This window comes from Anomalospiza imberbis, chromosome 8, assembly GCF_031753505.1.
Source record: "Anomalospiza imberbis isolate Cuckoo-Finch-1a 21T00152 chromosome 8, ASM3175350v1, whole genome shotgun sequence".
Taxonomy (NCBI): Eukaryota; Metazoa; Chordata; class Aves; order Passeriformes; family Viduidae; genus Anomalospiza; species Anomalospiza imberbis.
In genome coordinates, this window is record NC_089688.1 from 18614323 (window position 1) to 18632799 (window position 18477).

At 41.5% G+C, this 18477-nt stretch overlaps 1 protein-coding gene across 1 annotated transcript; it reads left to right on the forward strand.

Moving 5' to 3' along the window:
- The first annotated feature begins 4824 nt into the window (after positions 1-4824).
- Positions 4825-18126, forward strand: FAS (Fas cell surface death receptor). The gene is made up of 10 exons (XM_068198559.1): positions 4825-4867; positions 5040-5620; positions 11712-11859; positions 12426-12560; positions 14478-14586; positions 15102-15166; positions 15268-15345; positions 15482-15552; positions 16072-16096; positions 16914-18126. The coding sequence occupies exons 1-10, from the start codon at positions 4825-4827 to the stop codon at positions 17327-17329; spliced, it is 1671 nt and encodes a 556-aa protein (XP_068054660.1). The 3' UTR covers positions 17330-18126.
- Positions 18127-18477: the final 351 nt, after the last annotated feature.

The window sequence follows — 18477 nt, forward strand, 5'->3', positions numbered from 1 at the left end:
TCTGATGTCACGGCAGATGCCAAGCTGCATCTGAGATGTTAGTGGGAGGGATAAGGCTTTTCACATCACTGTTGTGTCTTCCCCACCCCCAAAGAATTTCAAAGGTTAAGTGATATCAAAAGAAACGAAAACAAGAGCGTTTGGAGTCTCAGCCACAAGACACTGCTTTTATCTAAGCTTGCTAGTCTCACCTGTCAGATGATAGCCCAGAAAGAGAAGCATGACAGAGCAAAGCAAAAGGGTGGAGCTGAATTCCCAAGATGTAATATTCCTTGCAATGTCAGAAACTACAGCATGCTAAGACCCTTTAAAATGTTTCCTTAGCTTCTCCTCCTCACTACCACATTTAATAAAATTTGTTGCCTTTAAAATTATAAAGAAAACTTCCTTGAAGGGTGGCTCTTTGAGCATCACTTACTCAACATGGGAAATGAAGCCATCTGGTGCACCTGTTAAGGTCATCTTCAGATTAACGGTCAAAAGCAGAACTAAACATCTCCTTTCATTCACATTTACCTTTTAACTCCAGATATTTCTCTATAGATCTTTCCTCTCTCATCCTTAGCACAAGGATTCAGACTTGGATTTATCTCACAAAAGGAAGAAACACACAAATTAAACCAGCAGTGCTCTGTCTAGGCAGTACCTGGAGGGAAAAGGTTTGAACACTTCCTCACTCACCTCTGAAGAACATTTAGCACCCCTAGCACATTATCTCCAAAGCTTTTACAGTTCTGTTACACATTTGACAGTTAGCATTTGCTGTACACCAAGCTTTGAAAGTATAAAGCATAATCTTAGTAATAGCATCTTCAAAAAACAACTGAGACCAATTTGCTTGAAAAAAAAGAAAAAAATATCACCAGCCAGCCTCTGAAGCAAAGCTGCCTGCTGCAAGATCTGGATGGATACAGAGCTCTGCAAAACAATTACAACAGATGCATTTACAATCTATCAAGTCACAAAGTCAAATTTTATGTCAGCCCATGTAATATGCAAAATATTTGGTAAATAATGCAGCATTTAGAATCTCAGCACTCCCTTGTACAGTGGGCTGGGACAGGATGGTCCCAATGTCTAAAATAAAGTCAATAATCAGCCCTAAGACAGAAACACATCTACATTTATGGTAAGGTTATGGTGATTGGCTGTAGGAGCCACCAGGCATCCAGCCAATTTGCTTTTCTAGTCTAAGGAAATGCTCAGTTTGTTTTAAAAATGCCTTTTTTTTTTTTCCCTGCTGTGAAGAATGCATTGACGTCATCAAACTGGGTCTGTTGAATAAAAGCATGGATCCAGTGTTGTGTCAGGAAGTTAAATTATGAGAAAAAGGACACACTGTTTCAATTTTCTTTTAGAATGACAGAGTTTATGGCCAATTCTCCTTTATCACCTTCTCCAGAGGAGAACTGCTAGAGGACTCAAGTGACTTGCTACAAGTTTCGGTTTCCACCCTGTTTTGTTCTAGGCTGGCTTTTTGTTTCCATTTTGTTTTTTCTTGCTAGTCTGGGGGTTTTTTTCAGACAAACAGTATCATCTATGGCTCCACAGGCGAGTATATCAGATCACCGTTACTTCTAAAAGAAATGCACTGCATAGCAAAACACCCTGATCTGTGATTTGATGCAACACCAGGCAGCACCCTTATGAAAAAAACCCACAGGGCCTTCATAAACCTCTCTGGTCACACCCTGCTTTCCCTCTCCTGTGCTGTCATATCAGCTGCTCCACACACAGAACACGGTGTTAGGGCCAACAGAGCGCTTCACTACCACATCAGCTGACAAAAACCTGTCACTACACCACAAACCCACAAATCACTTGGTGATTGCAAGTAGTGCATCGTGGTTTATAAACAAAGGAGACAACCTTCATTTGTCAGAATCTGGCCACACCACACTGCAACAAACAGTCGATAGCTACAGTGGTTACAGACCTTTGCTGGTCTACAGGACCATAATGCAAAGGGTGCAGCAAGGTCACTGTTCCAATGTTTCACAGAACTGGAAAATAATACAACCATCATAAAACTGTACTGGGCAAGAGCTGATCATTTAAAGACTGATGCCACTCTGATAATTTCCCAATAGTGTTAGCTGATGCTTGTGACAAGAGTCACATCACTGAAGAGGTTTGAATCAAAGACGAAGGAGATACCATCGAGCTGCATGAGCAATGGATCACTCACTCTAGTACTTGAACAAAAAGTCAAAAGTAGGTTGGTTGTTCTTAAACATATATGAGGGAGAGGAGAAGCAAAACAGGAAGGCATAAGAAAACAAAATATAAAAACTGAAACAAAGCAAAAAATAAACCAACAATGGTCTTCTAATGTGATTTTTAGGTCAAAGGAGAAGTTTGAAGGAACTACTTTGGTTAAGTTATACTACACAATTAATCCAATTGCCCAATCTTAGTACAAAAGAACTGCTAAAGACTACCAATATGCCAAAACAAATCTAAAACAAATATTTAGAAACAATTTTTTAAATTAAAAATCTCTAATAATTTAACAGAGAAAAATGTAGTAGAAAGCAAGTCAGATCTTATGCTTCGTCCCCCATTATCTTCCCTCTGGAATATAAATATGGATTCAATATTCTGAGGTGAGACCAATACAATGCACAGGACTCTGGGCCCTCAAGCATGTTTTATTGCACCTTGACAAATTTTTCTTCACCTGGAGAGACTAGCTAAGTTAACCTCAAAAACTTAGCAAACCACAATATCATAATACATCAACAGAATCAGCTTCTTTAGGTGCAAGCAGCTTTCTGGAGAGGGAAGAAAAGGTTTGATGCCAGTTAAGGTGTGAATAATGATTCCAACTCAGTAATACTAAATGCAAGAACACTGTGACTATGTGTGTCCAAAATTATTCTTTGGGTGGTTTTGCTCAGAACAGAATTTCCTATGACCAGTGTATATGTGTAGATATAAGACAACAATTACAAGGGGGAAAAAGAAATACAACAAACACAAACACAAATCAAACCATCATATAAAAAAAAAATAATCACTTTAATACCAGAACTTTACATTTTTAAAGCTAGAATTGCAAAGGAGCAAAAATCTGTGTTAACTGCTCCTCGAGTTGCATCCTGCCCCAGCCTGTTGCCTGCTCCCACATTAGGCGAGGCACAAGGCCATCTGCTGGCAGAGACATACCGCAGAGCCTGAACTGCTGAGCAGGCCGCTGCCGACACATGAGTTAAGCTTTAGATGAAGGAAGGGTGAGTAAAGAAAAGAGTCAACGATGCCACTTTTACCAGCTGAAAAGAAGCTACTGCAACACAAGGAACAGAGCAAAGATGAAAACACTGGCCTTATAGTCCTCACTGATACCAGTTCAGAATAGCCAAACTTTAGAATCGTATTTACAGGCCAATGGATGTCCTGTAAATATGGTTCCAAAATGAACCAGCCTAACCTTCTGGAACTAAAGAACAAGGTCATCTTTGTGGATAAAAAAGCTGATGTTGGAAGAAAAAAGAAGAAGCAGAAAAGTTGCTGACAAACTTAGGGGTGTCAACTCGAGTAAAATGACATCCACCAATTAGATTAAGAAAAAGATGCGTGCTTGCCTTGCGGACAAAGTAGAGCTACCAATTAAGAGATGCATGGACAAAACAGAGCTACCAATTAAAAAATGTGTGACTGTGCAAACCAAGATAAGAAGTAAATATGAACAATGTTTAGAAGCACAAGTGGCTTTTGCTTGATTCACATTAAATTGTGCAGTCCTTTGTCTTTTCTCCTCATGAAACAACAAAAAGTCCTCCAAACACATTTCTCTTTCTTCGTTATATATATAAAACCCCCACACAACTACAGTTATTAACTACACAAGGTATGACTTCAGGTCACATGCAGACACTGTTGTTTTGACATGAATCTGATGGCTTCTCAAACATCTCTCAAAGCTCCTTACCTAAGACAAGCCACTGCAGAGCAGCTACATGCACACAGTCATCACACCCTGGGGGCAGGGAGGAGTGCAAGCCACATGCACCCAACAGACTCCAGTGACATCAGCGGAAGGTATTGGACAAATAGTGCAAGAGGCACACCGAGGTGTCACTGAACCCTGAGCAATGCCTGCTGAGGGCCCAGCCACATAAAGTTTTGATTTTAGGACAAAACACTAATCTCCTTGAGTGATGGATTTGGAAACAATTCTACCAAGCTTTCTGCTGCAGCAACGATCCAGATATGGACAACATCGCCTGAAGTCCCTACTCCACCCCTACCCGCACGCAAATTTCCGCTAAAATTAGCAGCCTCACAGACACACTGATTTGGGTTTGCCCAGTAGGAACTAGAGACGTGTAACCCAGGCACTGCACCCAAGAGAGATGCCTCTCCTTTGTTACATTCCATGCTGTCACTGGCAAGGCAAAAAGTGGATTGTTCAAGGGTACTCCAAAGGCAGCATCTCTCAAAGTGTGTCAGCAGTACCTTTTGGTTTATCCGGAAGTGGTTTGAAAGCATGAAGTATTTAAAACAGTAGCTATTTTTTGTTGATGTTATGTACTGCAGCTAAGAGACATACCAGCAGAAAAGCTGAAGGGTTTTTGGAAATCTGAGTCATAAACCACTGAAAAATGGTGTTTAAAATGAAAATGCCAGCTCGATTGCAAACATGGTCGCCCCAAGGCAATCGAATCATGTCAAAACCTGAAAGATGAAGACACATATCAGTAACTAACACCATCATGTCATTTCTAACATTACAAAGGAGGCCAGACTAGCAGCATTTCAAACCTCTGAAAGCTTGCAGGAAAAACACAAGAAGTGACTGGAAATAGGTAGAAAATAGAAGTCATGGGCTTGAACAACCCTTTCAATAAGACAGCAAAGGGCTGCAGTGAGTTTAGCCTGTTCTGAGTGCCTGCTCCATTCTACCCATACGAGACTGCCTGCCACAAGCCCGTCCTTGGCAGTATTACAAAAGCAGAGTTCCTGCCCTCGGTGGGGAGGCAATTGCGCCGCCCAGCACCTGAAGCACAGGAATCGAATGTCTCATTCCCGGCACTAAGGCTGTTGGCTTGGTGACCTCGGGGCCGTGCCTGGCGTCCCCGAGCTGCCGAATGGGTGTCCCCGACCAAGCACCCGCGATGCCCGCGGCGCCCGGGACACCCGAGCGGAAGCTCCGTGCCCTCGCTCCCAGTCACCGCGGGGCGCTGAGCACGGCGAGTCTGCGGCTCGCCCGGCGGCCGGAGCCGGCAGCGAGTCTGCTGACCCGCCCGAGTCTGCGGCTCGCCCGGCGGCCGGAGCCGGCAGCGAGTCTGCTGACCCGCCCGAGTCTGCGGCTCGCCCGGCGGCCGGAGCCCCTGCCCGGGGCCGGATCACCGCGCCCGGGCTGCCGCGGGCCAGCGGCAGCGCTGCCCGGCCCCACGGCCGGCCCAGCCCCCCGATCCGTGCCGTGCGGTGCCGGGGGCGGGCCGGGGCGGGCCGGGCCGTGGTTGCCGGGAGGAGCCGGCGGGGCAGGGCGCGGGCAGCTCCGGCTGTCCCACAGGGACGGGCCACTTCCCGCCGGAAGGCTCCGGGCAGCGGCGGCATGGGGAACGTGCGGGACGGCGGCGGCGTGGCCCGAGGGCTCCTTGCCCTGCTCGTAAGTGTCCGCCCGAGCGGGGCAGCGGGCGGGCGGGCGGCGGGGACAGCCCCGCCCGGGGCAGCGGGGCCGGGCGGGACGAGGAGTGCGGCGCCGCCGGGCGAGGAGCGCTGCCCGGCTGCTGCTCGCCACCGGCCGTGACAGACTTGTTACCGACATTTCAGTCAATTCGTTAGGCGATGTTTTAAGTGGAAAAAAACTCACCTTCAAGTTCAGGCACTTCTGAAGGGTGCTCAGTGAAGTGCGTGTTGTGTGAAGCGGACGGAAGGGGGATGGATGCAGGTGGCTGTCGGATCGTGAGCTGTAGGTGGGGGGACCCAGGGACAGCTGGCACTGGTCCGCGGGCACCCATAGCGGCCGGAGACGCGGGCGAGGCAGATGGAGAGTGCCGGCTCTGCCAGCTGGGGAGGTGCGGGACCTGCCCGGGCTAAACCCAGGCTTGGTAGGAGCCGACCTGCGCTGCACCTCAGCGGTAGGGACCAGCGAGCAGCATAAAAGCAAATACCTGTGGGGGAGGAGTTTGAACCGCTCTGACAGTGACCCGGGAGAAGCTAGAGGAACAGTCCAAGCCTGGCGTCAGTGTGCAGCATTTACTGGCAGCAGTAGGGCAGGGCCTTCCCTTCTTGCCTGAGCCATGCCTGTGCACACAGTGAGTCCCTGCAGCTTCTGAGCGCTTCCGTCTTGTGTCTCACTCTCATCAGTAAAGTTACCTTGACAAAGATCCATTTTGAACGGCTGCCGTCAACAGGACAAGTAAGGCAGTGTGTCAGTGGCCAGCACAGGGATCTCCACTGGTACAGGTGCATTGCTGTAGCAGCAGGAAGCTCCAGGGCAGGAGACCTGGCGAGGTCCAGGGACGTGTGGATGCCCTGCGCTCAGGTAGAGCTGCCCCGAGGCAGCCCCGCTCCCCGAGCCCAGGGCTGCCAGGGGGATGAGGCGGGTGGCAGGGAGCCCTGCCCTACGGCAGAGCCACCACCTGCCTGGAAGTGTGGATGCAAAGCACATTGCTCCCCAGCCCCAGTCCTCCCCTTTGAGACAACGCACTGCAGCTGACCTTCGAAGTATCTTCGCGGTGTGGTTTTATTGCTAACAAACACAGTTTGTTTTGCAGTTTGTCAGGTTAAAATCAAGTCCTAATGTATAAACCACTCAAATTGTGATCTGATCAGCTGCATAACAGGTAGTAAAATATTTAAAGTATTTCAGAGAGCTCTATCCATGCCCCTGCACAAATCATCAAAGCATAATTAAATGCAAAGAAGGATTCTCATCTGCTGACAGAAGTGTGTATTACCTGTTCCTGTACAGGAGCAGCCAACTAGTGACAGAAATGTCAGTGTAGCTCAGTATGTTGGAACTACTCAGAATATATATCTTAAGTTTAAAAATACTTTCATTTTTAACACTGCTCCAGAGAACATATAATTTCTGTTCTTATTTTCCAGTTATTTCCAAATTTCAGTATACCTTAGACAGCGTAGCATTCCTACATAATTTCTATTTTTAAAATGTTTTTGTTTTAATTAGCATGTTGTTTCACTACTTATAAAATAGTAAACCTGGTCAGAGTTTGGCATATTATTTGGTTAAACCAGAACATGAAAACAGTTTGTTGAATGAGACCTCAATTTTGCAAGGAACTCCACTCTGCACTTAAGTAAAAGAAGATTTAGGGATAGTCATGCAAAAATAGCAATGGTCTATGAAGTGAGAAAACATCTCAGTTCTCCAGGGAGAAATAGCTACAAAACTATGTCCCACTGAGAGATGCACTTTTCTCAGTTTAGGGACAGATTTTAGGAGAAAATACTCTGGAATTAATATTTCCTCTAAAGAGAAGAGCTCCAATAATCCCTTTTTGCCAGTGGTGAAAGTGAAAAAAAAACAAAAAAAACCCCTGTTTATTAACAAAGCAAGATACCCACAAGGCACGGGAAAGAAAAAATAAATTGATCGCAATACCCCGTGCCCAGCCCAGTCACATGGCCAGGAGGCAAGGATGGTGGCTGCTTCCCTTGTCTCAGGGAAGGGAAGAAAAAAAATCCACGCAGCAGATCAGGCAAAAAGTAGGTAGGAACCTGTTGAGCTTGTGGTGTTGGTCTGCTCCTCACAGCAGCCAAAACTGGTGGGTTTACTGTCCTTTATTTGCTGGCCTGGGTCTTTCCCACCGCTCCCATAGGCTCCCTGGACTGCAAGCCAAAACAGATCAAGTGGAAAAAAACAAACAAACCAAAAAGAAAGCAGTGAAAGATCTCTGCTGAAGTCCAGGGGAAAAGGTGGGGAAAGACAAAAAAGAGCTCCTTGCCTGGGCAAGCAGGGATACAAATCGAGCAGAGGCAGTGAACTAACAGTCCGAGTCACAGCCCGAAGCTCGGCAGAGAGAGATGAACCCAGCCCGCGCCCGGCGTTCCCAGGCTCCAGCCCAGCCTCCTGGTTCATCCTCAACCATTCCTGGCCATACAGCAGGCCATTAGGGAATAAAGTACCACCATAAAGTCACCTCAAGACGGCACTCCAAAGGAATAGGCCAGAGAGTGAACTGTTACGTAAATATTTTGTAATTATGATATGGCTGCAGAGCAGGCAGTTTTGTGGAAGTTCAGAAGATATAGCTTTGAAAACAAGGCTCCCGCATTACTGCATTGACCTTTCTTCCTCATATAATGGAAAACTAATACACACATTTACATGTACATGCATAAATAGCCATAAAAAGATGGGATGACCCAATACTCAAGTGAAGAGTATAAGGGCCCTGATTCTGGAAACATGTCTGTGCATGTTCCACAGTAATCACCTTTATCTTTGCAGTAACTCACTGAACAAAGAGAAAATCATAAGAAAACCATTTTGTGTGACAAAAGGAAAAGGGTAAGAGTTCCTAGATTTCTATCGGTAAACTTCTAATTAATGCTTAGCCTCAACAAAGTGAGGTGAGAGCTGTTGATATCTCTCCCAACTCTCCAATAGTAATAGTTTACTAGGTGCTCAGCAGTACTGTAAGCAAAACCCAAAAAAGCAAAACCCAACAAAATAACCAATCATACAACTCCCAGCCCCAGTATGTTGTTTCAATTTGCATGAGAGTCAGCTGAGATATGAAAGGCTAGTGGATTGAATTTGGACAGTGAGTGTTTTGAGGTGCTGAACAGTCTGAGGCTATTTGCTCTCCCAGGCACTAAATATATATTTTGTGGCTGAGATTCAGCCTTGATGAGAGGAAAAAAAAAGTCTTGGAGGAAAAATTATACTGGAGGTTTTAGAAGAAGAAATTTCTTGTCATAATGAAAGAATTGGAATAGAGAATCCTCTTAAGATTACTCTTTGAGGGAAATTACTCTTTGAAAAGGCCAGCCTGACAGAGTTAATACAAGGGAGATTGATTACAGAGAAAAGCATATTAAAATGAAGCTAATTCTAGTAACTTAACTTCACGAGGCAAAAAAAAAAAAAAAAAAAGCAAGAAAAATCCCTCCTCCTCCTTTTTTAACACTTAGAAAGCCCCTGATGAGCTCATACACCTTGGTCCATGTAACAAACGTGGAGTGGAAAAATAAAAAGGCCACATGCTCTAGCCATCAGTCTTCTCATCCATCAGCATTTATAGATTAGAAATGGGAGAAGTGGCTTACTAAAAATAAAATGTGTTATAAAGATAACAGGAGAAAACATTTTTTTTCTCAGGGTTAACATTGTAAAGTTTTAAAAAGTCCTGTATGCAAATTACATGTTCACGCACTTCCAAAGCTGAGAATACATACCTTATATCTGTGTCTTGCAGAAGCTTTTCTGCTGAAATAGATTGAGATGTCATGAAGAATACTTTGACAGAGGAAGAACTGGAGGCCTGAGAATCCCAAAATGACATGAGTATTCAAAGAAATTAAAGTTCTAGTCACTGTGCCCTGGAAATGCAGATGAAAACAGTTTTCATAAAAGTGTCCTTAGCAAATACCTGTGGGTGAAAGCATTTTGGAGGACTCTGTTGGAATGAAGGAGAGGGAGCAGGTAGAAAACTCTTTTCATTGTCCAGGCAATGCAAATGCAGCAAAACCAGAAAATTTGGGCTCATATGATAATTTTTATGGGTTCTGCTAAGGGTAGATGTCCCCAGCTGATTGATCTTATTCCCATTGACTGCATAGTGCAACCTAAGTCTTCAGTTTAGATACGAAAACTATTTTTTTAGGTTGAGAAAGTTAAAAGAGAGTCTCTGTGAGTCATTCTAGGCTGAAAACATTCAACCACTGCTTGAGTGTACGTGTCATAAAAAGCACCTATCATCTCTGCCTGTACAAAAGCCCCTAAACTGCTTCCTTTCTGATATTAGTGTTTACTGCTCAGTGACAACAGAAAAAGCAACTAAGGTGTGCACAGGAAGCCAAATGACTATTGACTCTTTTCTGGTTTTTTTTTCCTATGAGACACACCAAAATTTGTAAATAGCAAATGAATTGCTTTTAAGAGGGTGCAAATCCAGGAGGAAAAAAAGTTTGAAAAAATTAGGATGTTGCTTTGAAAAAAAAAAGTCTTCACAGTTTTATCATTATTCCTTCTACAGGAAGATGTTGTAAGACATCCCTGCAAGCAGAGCCAATGTAGGTGTGTGGTGCTGCTTAAATGTCAAATTCTGAGAAATGACCCCCACTTCTTGTAAGCGTACCAGGAAGTTCATCTCCGTGAGCAGGAGCAGAGGGCATCCACCTAAAAATGTTCAGTTTCTGTAGCCTCTCATGCCAGCATAGCCCATTTGTATAAAAGCATAAACAAGAGGCAGAGAGCTTTGTTGGTGGGAGGGATCACATGTCTCTGCACCCACTGTGTTTGCAGGCATCTGGTAAAATAAGCAAGGCTTTGCTAGTATTAGTAATTTAGAAATATCATTCCTTCTTTGATTATATTCTATTTTCTGCGTGACACTCTGGACATTTTCTTCATACTATTTTAGGAAAAACCAAACCAGACTGGTCATACAGCCCTGACTATATTTTAGTGATTATTTTTTAATTGGACTTTCTAATCCAGTGTTTAGTGAGATAGTGCTCCTAGACAAAAGGAAAATAAATCACACTAATTTGACACATCCACTTGAAAGCTTCTGTGGAGACTTAAATTTTTTTAACATCATCATACTGAGATTCAGAGGAGAGCACCCTGAAAGCTTTGGCAGCAAAAGAAGAGAGCACCAAACAGGGGAAGTGATGGGCTGAGCATCCATACTCAGAGTTCCTCCAGCGCTAATTATGCTTTTTCAGCTGCTGGAGCTTCATCTCCAGTTGCAGAGAAAAGTCTTCTTAATTTCAGTCCAGTAACTAATATTATATACATTTTAAACAGATAGGTGCTAAGGAAATAAAATTCTTTCCACCTTCTCACTTGTGAATAGACTAGAGGATCAAAAGAAGTGGCTACCTGTAGAAGGCAGTGGTCTTAAAGGTTAGATCAGTTAGTTAGAAACAAATAACACTTCCTTCACTTGAGAGCCCAGTTTGATATGCAAAATGTTTTTTCAGTAATTTAACATAAAGGGTTTTCTGCATCTAACTGAAATTATGGTCAGGATCCATAGCTCCATTATATAGACATCGCATATTTAGTGCATGCAGAGTAAATATAGAATTCCCCAGAAAATATTGCTGAGAAAAAGACAAACTATACAAGGTTTATCTTTATCATTCTTCTTCTTCCAAAATATTAAAAACCTCGTGGTTTGGCCTCTGGGCCACTGTTTTATTATTATCAGGAAAAGAGGCAGGGCAGGGGCCACTAGTAAAGCTCTACTGCCTAATAACAGAAATAAAACCAACCAAACAAAAAACTCCCAGCACTATGCAATTTAACTTGACAGTGCAAGAAAATCAAATAAATGGATCAGTTGTAAATTAATTTGAAAGGAGAGTGTCTGTAGTGGTAGGGTTCATGACTTTAATATGGGCCCTCACTGTCCATTAAATCTAAAGTAATGAACAGTTTTAATAAGGGAGTGAATATCAATATGTTTAATTATAGAGTAACACTATTAACATGACTCTGCTAGTACTAAAACACACCTACAGTCCTAAACAGTTTTTTTGTTTAATTTTCTGTTCTCTCCTAGGTCGCTCTCTTAATTATTGAAACACAGTGCAAAAATGATACTGAAGCTCTAATAACATCCAATAGGAGGATCATTTCCAGGAGGGAAGTTAACTGCCAGGAGGATGAATACAATTTAGATGCTGACTGTTGCAAGAAGTGTAGAAGTGGTGAGTATGATTGTAAGACTGTGTTGGAAAGTCATTAACAGGGGACTCCACAGCATGCACAATTGCTTTGTGCTGGGATACTGAAGTGGCATGAGGTGGTTTCCTGGATGCAGTGCTTCATCCCAGCTGTATATTTTTTTGTTACAGGACATAAGCCACTTCAAAGATATTTCTTGAGCTCAATGAACCAATAGCTTCTCACTACAGAGATTAGTTCTCTCATAACCTCCTCGTTACAAAAGAGCCAAGAATTAACATACACATATTTGAAAGAGGTTGAAAAACTGAAAACACATGGTTTTGCCTACAGGATTCCTTACATTTGTGGGTTTTCCAATTTTTCATGTAGAGTTTTGCTTGGTGTGTTCTCCTTCAGTATTAAATTGGAGGAAGAGTGGGGATAATCAAATGTTATGTATACTACATTCCTGAAGTGCATCTACACATGCACAAAGAATATACATTCCATATTTGGAATCAAAAAGTATTAGGGATTAAAAATGAAATTTTTATGTTAGTCTTAGAGCTGGTGGCTTCTCTAAATTGTTGGTTTTCTGTCTCTACAGGTTTTGTTAAAAATGTCCCCTGCCCAAAAGATATTGTCAAACACTGTGCTCCATGTGAGAAAGGAAAGGAATTCATGAATCACCCCAATGACTTGGACAAGTGTTTGAGATGCAAATTGTGTGACAGCAACTTTGGTATGTCTATAGAAATAGCAACTGTAGCAATGACTCTTCTTTTATACAGGATTTCACTGAAAAGTTAGCATGTAGAGTCAAAACTTTTAGAGGTAGGACATGAATGAATTTGTGAGAAAGTAGTAAGTTTATCCTCCAGTTCCCTTTCATCAAGCACAAAGTAGGAAATAAAATAGTTGGTCCATTATTTCTCCATATATCTGCCTTTGCTTAGCCAAAGTCCTTGCAAAGCAGATACTGTACAAAGTGGTTAGAGTCAAGGAAGGCAAGTTCTCCCTCTTCTTCAGCCTCTGTTTAAAAGAGGGGTGTGAGGAGTAATGATTTTTTTTTTTTAGTCTTTCACGTAATTGATAATGTTATTTAAAGTTGATTGTTGTCTTTTGAAAGACACTCAAGGTGTTCTGTGGGATTCATGTGTCAAACTATAGGGCAAGCCCTCCTGGGGCAGAGCAGTGGCCCACCTACCCCAGTATTCTGCATTCAGCAGTGGAGGCAAGAGGTGCTATTTAGAGATAACACAAACAAAGCTGTCTGCTTTCTGTGGTCTGTTCCCCACAGTCTGTCAGCATTCACAGCTGAGGGAAAGGACATTAGAAAACCTGTCCCTACCTAGTCATTTCAGTGACTCTATTTATGAGCCCTTTGTTCATGAACCTGCTGGGTGACAGCAGAAATTCACTACCTGTTGCATAAATACCCATCACAGATTTTTTTTTTTTCATCCTTTAAACTTATCTCCTACCAGTTCCACTAGGTGTCCTGTAAATCTGCACTACTTGGATTTAGGGAATGATAGTTCTTCATTCCTTATACCCAAAATCAAGTTTAGTGAATGGAGAGACAGTTCTCAACTCCAATATAGTTTACTCAGATCACCTGTTGGAATATCAATCTTCAGTGCTCTCCCCTTCCTTTAGGACCTCAATATGGATGGAAAACTTTCCTCTCATTTGCTACTATAAAAAGCACTTTTGCATGGGTGATGAAATTGGTAAGAGCGAAACAATTCAGTATTTTATATGTGTCACAATTCAGTATTTTATATGTGTCACAATTATTAAAACTGAAGGGAGGAAAAGGGTAATGGGATGGCTAGTCACAATATTCCATGGATGATAATGTAGTTCACAAGAAGTCAGTAGACTGACAGTAAGCAAGAGAAAAATTGCCACTGAAGTTCCATGTGAACAATTCTTAGGATCATTCATATCTGCTATTTCCATGAGTTACTTCAGCACTGGTTTCACATTAGAACTTCATCAAATTTTGAAACATAAAGTAGTTTCAAATTACAGCAGGGCACTGAATGTAGTAACTCAAAAGTTTGTTCTATTCCTATATGCCTATGAAAGTAGCTTTCACAGTAGGTAGATACAGTAATTTTTAATGCAGAAGTATTTATTCATAGATTGAGATAGCATCATTGTATAAAATGAGGATTGGAGAAAATCAATCATTTGTTTTGATTCTTAAGAAGAATACTTAACTGGATATGTTAGCCAAAAAAGAGTGGAATTCCTCATCATTGGAGGTCTTCAAGAAAAGGTAAAATTTCTTGTCTGTCAGGGAATGCAAAGAACCCATCTCCATTATCAAGTAGGGAGATTGGCTGTGTGATCTTCTGAGTTTCCTTCTGGCTTTACACTTCTGAATGGGAAAAAGAAGTTGGGATTTGGCTATGCTGAATGCTCTTCTGGCGAGAGCTGTGTTGTGTGTTGAGTTTTCTGAGCTCTCCTCCAGCAGAGGTCTCTCTGACAGCTCCATCAGCCCAGCTCCTTAGAAAAGCTCTGTGTGTGTTAGAAAGTTAAGCCTCACCAGTTCCAGCAGAGGTGGAGCTAGCAGCAAGTCTGAGGACAAGACTTTGTGAGCAGAAGCCTGCTTTTTCAAACTAATGCACTTTAAGAAATCTATTTTTAGGTTTGAAGGTTGTGAAGAACTGTACCCCAGAAGAGGACACGCAGTGTGCCTGTGCAAAGAACTATTTTTGCAGTCCTGCAGGATGTGACAATTGCATTCAATGTAGCACGTAAGTTCATGCCTTCATCTCTATACATGAAATTGTTAATATGCAATCACATTTTTTCCAGCTGGTTTCAAGATGGGCTAAGGTAATCTATAACCTCAGGGAGAGCATGCTAATTTTCCTTTGCACCTGAGCTGACTGAGTTCAGTCAGCTCAATTTGCAGCCATGAAGGCTTTCCAAAGGCATGCAGAAAAAAATTATATATCCACTGAGTCTGTATATGCTTTTCAAAAGCTCTCATAAGGTATCTGAGCTTTCCTGTTGTCTTTGTGTGATCTAATGTTACACTGAAAAATAATTTCATACGTTTTCCCACTGCCACATATTTCCATGCCATTTTCATACCTATTAAATTCCAAACTCCAAGATTGGAGATTTGGAATATGAAACCAGCATATTTGTCAGCAAAATGTGAAATATTTTGCTGATAAAAATTCTTAGAATATTTTGATTTGTTCTCTCAACAGCTTAAGAGAGAAAAAAAAACCCTAATAATTTGTGTTCATATTATCTGCAGATGTGAAAGTGGTGTAATTGAAAAACAGTGTACTCCAGCTTCAGACACTGTATGCGGAACAAAAGGTACCATTTAAAACGTAGCAACGTCCAGCACGTGCTGTATTTTCAGAGGCAATTGCATTTCTTGACTTAACTTTCATGCAAATTTTCCAATGTTCCAACAGAACCAGAAACGCTGTGGTGGATCGTTGCTTTGGTAGTTTTGGTAATAGCTGCAGCAATAGCTGCAGCAATAGCCTGGTGTAAGTGATTCCCTACTTACTGCTATTATACTCTGAATAAGATATTCATATGCTTATTCAAATATAATTTTATATTCTTGAAGTCCCAAGGAGAGATATTTTGCCCTAGATTTTAAAAATGCTTTTTTTGTTTCAGACAAGAGAAAACAGAAGGGTCTTACAATCAATGATCACCCAATTAATGGAGTTTACAAACCAGAGCCTTATGTAAGTATTGTTGCTTTGATCAGAAAAAACTCAGCTTTATGCAAAGAACTTTTTTCCATTTAAATTGCACTGTGTCTCCCCAAACATTTGTGTGCCTCTCTTCTATGACATGAATGAAGTAAATTTCACCACAAGGACTCTTTTGGGAGAAGTAAGAGAAACCCTGTATTACTTCATCAGGATTGTTGGAATGCTTCCTAAGTCACATGACCATGATCAAAAATTCATAAATCATCAGGCCTCCCTAGCCCAGAATATTCCTGTCCCCATGCATAATTAATAATAAATTTTAAAAAATAATTTTAAAATAAATGCATTAGGAGGTGATTCCTCAAACTTACCCAAGTCAAAAGAGGTCTGTCTGTCTGGTCTGACTCTCTCACTCATAAAACAGGAATCATGGAGAAAACTAAAAGAAAATCAAAAAAGTATCATGAAATGCATTTATCCTCTTATATAAGCAAGGTGTTTTACAAAGCTTGTTTCTACTTATTTCTCTCTTGCTTTTTTTTTTTTCAGGAGAATGAACTTCTCATATATGCAGGTAAGAGACAAGTAATTTCTCAAAATTCACTACACAGAAAAAACAAATACAGATAAAAAAGTCCTAAACTAAAAAGTAAAAAAAAAAAAAAAGAGCATTTTTGTGTAGATTTTGCCACTGTCCAGACCTGTCATTCCAGCACAAAAATGAACACTTGCTAAAGTGCCAGTTCATGTAATGCTCATCAAGGCACTTAGTGGCATCATGGAAGTCTTGCCTCAGGAGGAATTTCTGTTGTATAGGGAGCAATTACTCATTGTCTACAAGTGAATTTCAGTTCTGCATGTGGTACAGGCACTAGGAAACAGCAAACTGTGTTTCTGTAACCATGGATATTTATGATAAGGGAGCAGTCCCACGGTGGGATTGAAGATTCACAAATCTACATTGTGTTCAGGGGAAAATCCACAGGAGTGATACACAACAGGAAAAAATAGAAGCTCCCAGACTGTATCACAACAGACCTGTCCTGTTTCATGACCTCTCCCAGCACTATTTTGAGAAAAACAGGTACATGAGAGGTGACCACACTTCCATGATAGAGAACAACAGAATAGGCTACAGAGGGAACTGATACTGTTTTAGGTGGCAGAAAGCAATATGGCTGCAAGCCTAAATCTTTGAAATACCTAGCATCTGGCAGGAACTTGTAAAAAGAGACCTGCCATGTATTGTAAAAAATCACATGTAAACCATACTGAGTCACAAATACCTGAAACTTAATCTGGTTTGGATAGAAATATCAAATGTGAGTGCAGGTGATAAAACCCAGTAAGATAAAAGTGCCAGGTGTATTCATTTCCTTTCATGCTCCTAGATGCTGACCTGAGCAGCCACATTCCTGGTATTGTGGAAGAGATGACACTCAAAGATGTCAAGAAATTTGTTCGTCACCACCATATATCAGAACCTGCCATAGACCAAAGCATTCAGGACTGTCCTGGTGATACATCTGAACAGAAGATTAGGCTGTTTCAAGCCTGGTATCAAAGTCATGGGATGAAGGGAGCCTATGGAACCCTAATAAGCAGCCTGAGGGAGTTAAAAATGTGTACTGTGGCTGATAAAATTGAGGGAAAACTGAAGGCAGCTATTTCCAGCTCTCAGGAAGGGGGACAGTCTTATAATCCTGACACTGAGCAAAGCAAAATTTGCACTCAAGAGGGCAGAAACTCTTACAATGAGAGTGCTGAGCTAAGTAAAACCTATACTGCTAGTTTGGAAGAGACCTAGCACAGAGGAATTTGAAATTTCTGAATTAATATTTTTCTAATATAAATAACAGAGTTTTAAAATGGCATTTTCATTGCCAGTTTTGATTGAACTCAAGTAAGTTATTATATGCAAAAGGAATAATTACAAATTTTGTAGCAATGTCATTCCTTAAAAAAAAGTTTTAGCCTTTTTTGGTTGTTAAGAACTGGAAGTTTTATGCCTTGTTTACTAAAAGGTGCAATATAAGACTCCAGCTATAGGATTCATTACAACAGGAAAGAAGTTAATATTTGAAGAAAATTAATGGTTTAAATGCACAGTCCTGCATTATTTAATCAATGTAAGGTTCTGCTTACATTAAAAATGCAGGATGTTCCTTTTGTTTTTTGAAGGGAAAGCTCTGGTGTTATAGTCTACAAAGTGTACCAGGAAGAGTACTTGAAAAAAGAAATTGCCTGCCTTACACCTGATTAATTTGAAATATAGGTGCTGCTGTGTAGATTCTACTCTGCTGCAAATACAATTTCTCTTTTTCATAAAAGCACTTCTGTGTGTATATGGAGTTTTGTATATGTATGCAAGTTTTCTATACAAAAAGCTCCCAGTTGTAGGTAAAAATAATGATCTCTGTTGTTCTCAGCAATGTTTGTAAGCCTCTTCTAATGTTCAAAACCTTCAAAGAAATAGGAGCTGAAGGGTTAGCAGCACAACAGAACCATTATTTCTGGCAGGCAACCTTCAGAGTGTATGATGCTTTTCTAATGCAGAAACTGATACAATGAAAACATCTTTTTCATTAAAAAAACCCTGCATAATACATGACTTCTGTCTTTCCTATCGTGCAGTATATAGATGTCATGTTTAGGTTTGCTTTTACTCAGGTTAGCAAATCAGAAGAAGGAGATCTTTCTCATGAAAAAAACACCTTACCTTTCTTCTATCACCAAGTGCAGAGGACTCAGCTCCTAAATTCAAAGGACCAGTATAGTGCTGGCAGCTTTGCTGTGAGGCCTTTCCATCTCACACACCCATTTGTGCAAAACTCACAAAGTCTTTCAACAGAAGGGGGGACTTTGCTGGAAAGGTTTGATTTTTCCAGATTAAACAGCAAGAAAAATTACTTTCTTTGGCTCTGTCATTGGTTCCCTAGAGGAAATCTCCAGCCA

Coding starts and splice junctions, on each gene's coding strand:
- FAS (XM_068198559.1), top strand. CDS start 4,825: ATGGGCTTGAACAACCCTTTCAATAAGACAGCAAAGGGCTGCA. Junction 4,868..5,039: donor TAAGACAGCAAAGGGCTGCA/GTGAGTTTAGCC, acceptor CCCGGCACTAAG/GCTGTTGGCTTGGTGACCTC. Junction 15,167..15,267: donor CACTGTATGCGGAACAAAAG/GTACCATTTAAA, acceptor ATGTTCCAACAG/AACCAGAAACGCTGTGGTGG.